General features: G+C 45.0%; 2 protein-coding genes across 2 annotated transcripts; both read right to left on the bottom strand.

Moving 5' to 3' along the window:
* Nucleotides 1–244: 244 nt before the first annotated feature.
* hoxa2b (homeobox A2b) lies at nt 245–1,800 on the bottom strand. Its single transcript, XM_061081577.1, has 2 exons — nt 1,392–1,800; nt 245–933 (listed from the first exon to the last, which is right to left on the bottom strand). The coding sequence occupies exons 1-2, from the start codon at nt 1,798–1,800 to the stop codon at nt 245–247; spliced, it is 1,098 nt and encodes a 365-aa protein (XP_060937560.1).
* Nucleotides 1,801–8,215: 6,415 nt separating this feature from the next.
* hoxa9b (homeobox A9b) lies at nt 8,216–9,391 on the bottom strand. Its single transcript, XM_061081750.1, has 2 exons — nt 8,875–9,391; nt 8,216–8,454 (listed from the first exon to the last, which is right to left on the bottom strand). The coding sequence occupies exons 1-2, from the start codon at nt 9,389–9,391 to the stop codon at nt 8,216–8,218; spliced, it is 756 nt and encodes a 251-aa protein (XP_060937733.1).
* Between the last annotated feature and the right edge of the window lie 242 nt (nt 9,392–9,633).

The raw sequence follows: 9,633 nt of genomic DNA, 5'->3' as shown, positions 1-9,633 counted from the left end.
AAGGAAAATATTCTGCTCCTTTAAAGCGGGAATCCATATAAAAATAAATGTGAAATGTCCTTTATAATAACAGCCTCGTGGTATAAACAGCCCACAGAAGCAAATAGTACTTTTACTATTTGTTTGTTTCTTTTCTTTAACTTACCTTATTGGTGGGATTTTTTAAATATTTCCCCCCCATGAGGCTTAAACTGCTACACTGAGAACACATGGTGTCTGAATGAGAACTAAAAAGACAAATATTTCAATAACTCAAGTTTTGCAGGTCGATTGTTGTGAGAGTTTCTGAGAAAAGGTCAAACGTCTCGGTGGATAAGTGCAGAGGACTTTCTGTGGAATCTGAGAAACTCGGTGAGAAAGAAGAGGAGGATGAGAAAACGTGGAAATCCTGCAAGGAGACGTCAAGGCCCGGGGAACAGTCATTGTCCGGGCCTATTGTTGACGCGCAGGTTGGAACAGTAGGCGCCGGGTTTGGAAAATGTTTCAGATTTTTCTCATAGCTGCCCGAATGCGTAGCTGTCGGGATCAGGCTGTCCCCATTGTTCCCATTCGGACACTGTTGTGAAGTCAAGGTATTCTGGGGGAAATACCTCTCCCTCTCCAGGAGCGTCCCGCCTGCGACGCTCTCCGCCGCCGGCTCGAACTCCTCGTCCTCCTCCGGCCCGTCGTCCATCAGGCACGCGTATTTCCCCTCACTGTCCCGGTTCTCCTTGCAGTGGGTCTGCCTCTTGTGCTTCATCCTCCGGTTCTGAAACCACACTTTCACCTGCTTCTCCGTTAAATCCAGCAGAGCCGCTATTTCCACTCGCCTGGGTCTGCACAGGTATTTGTTGAAGTGGAACTCCTTCTCCAGCTCCAGGAGTTGGGTGTTGGTGTAGGCAGTCCTCAGCCTCCTGGATGCTCCACCGCCGCCAACAACAACCTCTGGTTCCTCTGGAGAACCTAAAATAAATGATATTATTATTTTTTAAATCACATAGCTGGGGTTCAGAAACCAAAACAGCAACACAACTGGAAAACACATGGGGGTGAAACTTGTGCACAAGCATGCACCGGCAGTGGGCAAGATTTATGGTCCCCAGGCAGAATATGATGGGTCTGCGTGGACAGGACAGGACGGAGGGGGAAGATTAATGAACATGCCAGCTGCTGGCCCGTGTAAGAATAATCTATCACTCTCCATTACTGTCAAGCATTAACACTCTTACACTGCATCACAAGCCAGTGCGTTACTTGATGAGATTAAGCATGCTTAAATCAAAAATCCTACAGTGGCTAAAAGGGACGCCCACGTTGCACAGGGCCCGCGGGATGCAGCTCCTCGCAAGAGGGGGAATCCTCGGACAAGGAGAGCCTTTTCACTCGGGGGGTTATTAATCATCGTGTCTTGCCTTGGGGTGAGAAGTAGAGTGGAGAGGAGTCAGTCGTCGTGGCAGCAGCAGCAGCAGAAGACGCAGAGGAAGAAGCTGAAGAAACAGCAGCAGTCTGGTTCCTCTTGATGCTTTTCTTCTCCTTCATCCACGGGTACTCCGGGGGCAGGGATGCGGCGCGCAGCGGGCTGCAGCCCCCCGGAGCCGGCTGCTTCGCGCGGCTGTGGCGTGGGTGGATGCCCGCGGTCAGGCCGGGGATGGTGTGCTCGAAGGGAGGAGGAGGAATCAGTGTCGATCGTGAAAGCGCCGGGCTCTTGATTGATGAACTTTGAAATGCATCCCCGACAGGGTTAGTGAGAGATGTCAGGCACTCAGCGAGCGACGGCTGGCTGTTGATAAAACCACTTTCTCGCCCAAATTCGTAATTCATCTCCTCCTCCTTGTGCCGAGAACCCGCTGGAAGTCAGAGGGTGTCCGAAATAATGACAATAATAATTTAAAAAAAATATAAGCATAAACTGCTAAAGTGGATATAGTCTGGTATATGGAGACCTCTGTGACATAAACTATTGCTTTCATGGGGACATGGTTGGAATTAGACCGTGCTGCTTGTCACATGATTGCATCTGCCCAATGACAATTTGGGGTTTTTATCAAAAGAAGCCACTGTCCCCTGTGATTGATCGAGAAACTGGGAGGGGGAACGCCTCATTCCGGGTGTGGTGGTCGCTTTATTTACACATTTCTGGGGGTCAGTTTGCTCACTTGTGCCCCCCCTCCCTCCCTCCCACTCCCCGTGAAAAAAAAAGCACCCAAGAAGTGGTGCCTTCCCTTCCCTTGCTTTACGCGCGGCCGTGGTGGAACTTTTGCCGAGCGGGCACGCGCATTTGCACGTGAACGCGGGCCCTTTATTCCTCGCCCTGGCACTCCACAAATCATCGCAGCAGTCACATTTGTGTCTCATAAAGCCGCGACGCCCGCAGTCGTTGTCAGTGCCAAGGCGTTAATCTTCAGACTTTTTTGTTGAAGGTTTGCTTTGCCCGGCGAGGAGGGCTGCGTGCACGCGCACACACACCCCAACAACACGTCGTGCACGCTCACCCTTCCCCCAACACACAGGAGGGAGAGGGGGGAGAGAAAGAGGAGAGAGAGAGAAAGAGGGGAGAGAGGAAGAGGGGGGAGAGAGGAAGAGGGGGAGATTATTTTGATTTCGATTTTACATTCATTCGATTTCATCCCCTTTATCACTCCTGTCTCTCCAATAAATTATGTTATTTTTGGTAACGTTATCCATTTAAGTCAATATAATAACATGTGTTATTGTTATGATATACTGAGAACAATATTTTGCACACATGGAATGAAAGCAGTGGGTTACTGCACGGGCATTTGTCATCATTTCACAGTTTACAGCTCCCTGCTACACATCCCATTTCATTTATTTTATTTCACCTACAGGGATAATATTGACCTAATTCATCATCCATATACCTCAGTATTATTGGTTACAACACGGCGCGGAGTGGACATGATTTGCCACTGTAGTGTGAAGCAGAGGAAAGGCTGTTTATTGCTCCGGCTCTAAACAAAGAGCCCTGGTAGCCTGCGTGTGATCAATCTTTCTCGCCAAAAGGTCTGACAGCTCCCTGCCCTAAGAACACATTTAAACCATCTAACACTCCTTTAGATCATATATGGCCAGGAAGAGAGCGACCACTCTCCAGGTTGGTCAGTGTTAAGGAGAAGTTTTCAATTTAGAAATGTGGGGATTTCTTTAGGAAGCAGAGGATCAGACGCGCGGGCCATTACGCACGAAGGTTTTTCCTTTTTTTCTCTTGCGCACTCGTTCGATAATAAATCAGAAATCCAGCGGAAGACGACACTTGGTGTGGGTTTTTTTTCCGTTTGCAAAAAAGGACTATCCTGGCCAAGGAAAAGAAAGAAGAGAGGATTGGACTTGGGTATAAAAGGAACGAACGGAGCAGCGTTTACATAGGATCAATTGTTTGCTGAGGTGAGTGGGTGTTGGCATTCAGCAGAAAACCCATTCAGGCTCGTACCTTTCTCAGATTCCCTGCAGGACCACGTCTTTCCCATGGCCTGCTCCTTTGCTAACACAAACCTGCCTTCACATGTGCTTAGAATATTTTATATGAAAATTAAGGCACACAGAACGAATATCAAGTTTTATTTATGTCCTTAAGGCAGATGTTATGATTATATAATGCGCCAATCTAGCCTAAATAATAGGGTAATGTATCTTAAATATAGATTATATAATATATTCTATCATGAAGGGGGTTAATAGATTAATTTAATATCTGTTTTAGGGTTTTAATCGATATTATTTCGTGTGTAACCAAGTCTCCGGCATTTCCACTCGTTTCTGCAAATTGTGATCCATCTAACCACGTTATTTCCCTTTTTATTCTCATACAAATGTGCAAATAATTTGTAGTTAACATAAACAAGTGCAGTGCAGGTAAATGTGGTTTATTTCAATAGACACAGGTGTAAGGCAGCAATGATAAAAAGAGAACAAAGAGCAAATTAAATAATCCTCCACTGTGTTTGAATCGAGAACCTAAACACTGCATCATGCTGAATATTTGACATATTCTCTTATTGCGACACTTCTCAAATGTATATTTTCTTACGCTACAGACACAAAGCGACATTTTGCTGCTTGTTTCCGAACGAATGCAGACGAACGGACGGTGTCTGGCGAGCTGAGGGCTGCAGCAGCAGTGTCTCGTTTCTCGTCTGTTCTGGAACAACAGGAGACATCTGGGAGGCAAGACGCACGGAGGCCAGAACCTGCGACCACCGATGACCTGGTTTCCAGATAAATACTCAAACGAGTCTGTAATGAGCTGAGGAATTATTTTAAATTCATGGTAAGTGTGATGCAAATACAGATTAAAAAATAAAGAATTGAATACTCTCCACATTCGCGTCTGTTTTTTTGTTTTTCAGTGTCTAAAACATAAAAATATGGTTTCTTTAAATAGGAAATGACACCTTTTATTATACATATGTAAAATATAGACTGGGAGTGTGGAGGCTGATATTTGTAGTGGTATTTGGTGAAATGATTGAACGTGTTTATGGCGTGTTGCCTCTGTCATTAACGCTGCATTATGTCATATATCACATCATATTCTGCCTGTGGGGGAAAAAACTAAAGAAAGAAAGAAATACAAGAGTGCATACAAGCTTCTGTGTGCGTGCGTGTGTGTGTGTGTGTGTGTGTGTGTGTCCTGGAAACAAAGCCGTTTTTTTTATATCACAGTTTTATTTATTGTGCCCTGCAGGATTCATGGGAAGATTTGACAGATACTTCAGGCGCGTTATGGGCCCACAAATCAAACTGCTTTGCACGTCGACATTGTGCTCATAGGAAATATCAGATAAATTATAAAAAGAAAAGAAACGCACTACAATGATTATTCGGCTTTTCGCCCCTCAGGGATTCAAAAAGATGAATTTCTGGGTATGAATAAATTATGTTTATGAATAAAATAATCTCGATTTTCATGCTCTGGTACTTTTATACCACCTGCCTCTTGAGTCAACTTTCATGAGCTAGTCTCCACTTCCTGTTGGATTCAAGTGTCCTTGCCCAGTTGCTTTCTGGGTAAAGGCAAACATGTTTAGGCTTGTAAAAGTGGTTTTAAGAAGGATTTGAAGTAAAATAATGCAGGAATTTCAGGATAAATTTCCCCCTCAAAAATGCACCAGTGTATTCCTGATGAAAGCAGCTTTGATCTGATATGTTTTGGGCTGAGCTCACACAACCTCACTTCACTCTATACGGGCCACAGCATCAGCAGTGCATGAATAGGGGAATCAAACTTGTGTGCTCATGACTTCCCTCCCCTGAACTTCTCCTCCACAGTTCACCCGTGGCCTCCTCTGTCACCAGAGATGTCATGAGGTTTGATGTATAGGGGTCACGATAGGTCATGGCGAGCAACAGCCGAGAAACTTTCTGTTTTTCCTCGGCACGGCTCCTCACATTGCTGCTTGCACAGACGAGATCCATCCCAACATTCACAGGGGTCAAACTGGGATGTCATCCACGCACAGCGCTGTTTCCCAGTGGCTGAAGAGACGTTTCAGAAGGTAGAACATCTGTATTTTATCATGTTTTTAAACCGTTAATCCTCACTTATCCTCACAGTTATCTCTTATTCCTCAGAGGAGGTAATGAGATGCATGTGGGTGACCTTTTGAGGGGTGTGGGAGGTAGAAGAGGGTGAGGTGAGGGGGGCATTGAGGGGGAAACAGGAAGGGAGGGAAGGTTTGAGGTGTCTCCCACTCTTTGGACTCAAGTTCACCTCAGCTACAGGGTCCCAGTAAGGTCCAGTCTAATTCCTGGTAAAGGGAGGTTGTTGAGCTGCATCATAAAATGTGTGTGATGCTGTCAAACGTGTTCACCTTAACAACAGCGACTGGGGCCTGTTGACTCAGCCGTGGATATTCACATAGCTGCTCATTAATTGATTTATATTGGTTTTAATATTGGATTTTGGGGTCAGAAAGTATTGGTACATGCATGCATGCAGCTGAGTGAGATTTACGACAGCCGCAGACATTTCTCTAAACTGTTAAATAAGACAAAGTAATTCGCACTCTACTTTTTTGCCATTCTCACAAAGGACAATAAAAGAAAGTTAGTCAGAAGCCTCCATTTTAATTAAATAAGCATATTTAGATAGCAATTCATGCCATAATTAAATGACCATAAAAAAGCACCAGAACACTTAGTGGGATTAGATGTTCCATGATGGAAACGACACAAGTGGCGCAGGTCTGTATTAAATGGGGAGTGGCCTTTTGTGCCTTGAACGCATCACTCAGGACGCTGCTCCTCAGACGAGCCGCTGCCTCCACCTGCTGGTGGTCAGGGCGCACTGCAGCACTGAGCACTGCACGGAGCTGTGACACCATCAGTAGGACGGGGGGGGGGGGGGGGGGGGGGGGGCAATTCAAATTAAAAACACTAGTGTTTATTTAGTAGTGTCATTTTCTAGTAATAAATTGATGCATGTAGTGGATATTATTTGGACGAAATTTCAGTGTGTGTGTGTGTGTGTGTGTGTTTGTGTGTAACCAAGAAACTACATCTTGATACTTAAAATATCTTTGAATGACATGCCTCAATAAAGGCCGTTGCCAGCTGCAAAACCGAGACCTGTGTGTGTGTCTGTGTGTGTGTGTGTGTCTGTGTGTGTGTCTGTGTGTGTCTGTGTGTGTAGCAACAAACGGATGTGCCTTTTCTGCAAGTCTAATTGTTAGTAGACGGTTGTAAAGCAATTAGACGTTTTAGGACATACCATCCACCATCGACCTACCACCCCCCCCCTTTCTCCCTCTGTCTGTCTGTCTGTGTTTGTGTGTGTGTCTATGTGTGTGTGTGTGTGTGGGGGGGGGGGGGGGGTGTTTGTGTGTCTTTGCGTGCGCGTGTGTGCAGCTCGAGGCCTATCTTCCAGCAATATTACATATTTGACTCTTTGCCCTGGCGGAAACGCAGCTTTCCTGCCTCCACGAAGCCTCGACATGCTTCGCTCCTTTCACAGCTTATAAACAGCTGAAGCTGAGATTGTGGTTTTATTGCAGCGGGGACATCAACATGTCCTACACTCGACATTGTGAATGTCGATGCTCCGATAACTGAGTGCAAAGCAGCCCACAGGCCAGAATGGGTCTGGCTGCCTCTCTGTGTTTTTTCCCCTTCACTGTCACAGTCACTTTCTGAGAAACTCTCTTCTTCGATAAAGGATCCAGTGATTATTCATCGCTGCTCGTACTTTTTATCTTTATAAAAGGGTTAAAATTAAACACTTGAATTCTTCACAAGATATACAAATCTTAATGTAGAAATTATTATTATTTCATTAGATTTTATTACTAGATTTTATTATTAGAAATGCCGTTATATACCAGAAGAGTTGAGAAAAGCATTTCTCAGAAAAAACAAATTTAAAAAAAAAAGTGTAGACAAGCCTTGTGAAGTTTTTGTGGCTCATTTGGTTTGTTGCCGCCATAAAGCAAGAAACCAGCAGACGTACTTAAAGTTTAAAAAAAGTTTGTTCTTTAATAAAAACTGTTTTCTGTCTCAATTTAATTCAAATGTAATTCAAGTACTTTTTCTAATCTTGTCTCTGAAGTTTTTTTCCATTTGTCAGGTTGAAAGGAGACAATGAATTAAATGAGTTGTAGTTTATTCATTTACATTATCTTAGAAATATACCATGTGTATTAATTCTACTCGAATCAATAGTAATCTTATAATAAATAATAATTTCCTCACATGCTATACAAACTACTCTTTATTTTTTGAATGAAACTAAGAACGACGAGGTATTTTTTAAGTGTGCACAGTGTTTTCACAAAATGTTTTTTTTTAAAAACGTTTAAAGTGGCAGAAACATAAAAAAATAAAATAACTTAAACAATGAACATAGGTAGCGTAGAAGACATTCAGGTCAAAGTCCAGGATAATTCCATGCAGATAACAAATAGGCCTATTATACTTTACACTATGTGTGTGTGTGTGTGTGTGTGTGTGTGTGTGTGTGTGTGTGTGTGTGTGTGTGTGTGTGTGTGTGTGTGTGTGTGTGTGCACAAATTACAACATCTAAAGTCAAGACGACACACTGTGTCCCCTCACACACATGAAAACACTGGATCACTGGAGAGAGAGAGAAGGGAAAAGAAGCAACAACACAAAACTTTACAACCACATGTGTAACAGCTCAGGAATACTAAGGACAGACCACCCCCACCCTCCCCCTCTTTCTGTCTCGGACTCTACAATCCTCCATCAGTTCAGAACCGGGTTAAATGTCCCTCCGCCGGTCCTTGTTTTCCTTCTTCATCTTCATCCTGCGGTTCTGAAACCAGATTTTCACTTGCCTCTCGGTCAAATTCAGCTGTCTGGCTATCTCGTACCTACGGTCCCGAGGGAGGTACATGTTAAACAGAAACTCCTTTTCCAGTTCGAGGATTTGGTGCTTTGTGTACGGACAGCGCTTTTTTCTGGTGGGCTTCGCGTGAAGCCAGTTGGAGGACGGGTTATCTGGAAACAAGGGGGTGGTCGGAACCAGGAGAGAAGAGAGTTAGGCCCCAAACGCTCCCAGTCAGGATAGCATTCACACAACAAGGCGGTGTAGTCTAGAGAGTGGGGGGTTAGGCATGCTGCTCGTGACAAGGTTATAAATTTGGAAAGGAATCCTTCTGGTTTTATTTCCACACGGCGCTGAGCAATTTGATGACAATGATATGAAAAATCATTACGCAGTGGTGTGTGCAAACCACCTTGACAAATATGCATGTAAGAATATGCACTGTGTTATTAGCAATACACGGCTTTTACGCACGTTTTGTTTTTTTGAGCTAAATCGGTCCATGACAACCCCCCCACATGTGCAAGCATCTCCATTCATTTAAATTTCTCCACAGAGGGACCAGAGTATAAATGAAACGCTGCATCGCTTACTTGCATCGCGCTCCCTCTTCCCATCTGCTGACGCGCTGTCGTCACAGGGCTTAGACGTGGATGTGGTCTCGCAGGGAATCTCCGCAAGGGACGCTCCGTTTTCAATGTCAGACAAAAGAGGTGTGTGCGTCTCCAAAGTTGTACATTCGGCGCTCCCAATCAGAGGCTCGGGTTTGATCTCATAGTGCATGGCCGCCGACGGTAATCCCGTCAAACACAGGGACGCAGAGACCGGGTCCATCGCCCAGGAGCGCGTAAACATGCCATCGCTGTCGCCGTTCGTGTAGTGGTGATGTATGTAGGTCGGAGCGGCTGTGTTCGGAGGGTGGGCCGGGATGGGACTCCAAGATCCACCGAAAATAGAAGATTTCCCCTGCAAAGGACAAGACTCCTGTCCGCCATATTCGGTGAGCAGCGTCTGCTCCACCCCTGCAGCTGATGAGTACCTCGGTGCCATATCTTCCTGCTCGGGAAGAACACGCGAGTCAACATAATAACTCGTGCCCAGCGTCGACATTGCAGAGAAAGAGCGAAACGCAAAAAAAAGCTAACGCGTCACAGACCTGCAATCTTTCCAAAAAACGGATTCATTGCATGATCAAATGTGCTGCGTTCCTGCACCAGCTTGGAGCTCAATGCGTCCAGCAAGTTGAACCTTGCCCAAGACTGGATAGGGCGCCCCAAACACGTGACCGTGGGACAGAACAATAAATAATAAATCAGCCTGCTGCTCAACTAAATGGCCACCATTTTCCCCAC

Source organism: Limanda limanda, chromosome 11 (genome assembly GCF_963576545.1).
Source record: "Limanda limanda chromosome 11, fLimLim1.1, whole genome shotgun sequence".
In the NCBI taxonomy this organism is placed as follows: domain Eukaryota; kingdom Metazoa; phylum Chordata; class Actinopteri; order Pleuronectiformes; family Pleuronectidae; genus Limanda; species Limanda limanda.
Note: the sequence above shows the minus strand (reverse complement) of the source record. Positions and strands in the feature narration are given on the sequence as shown.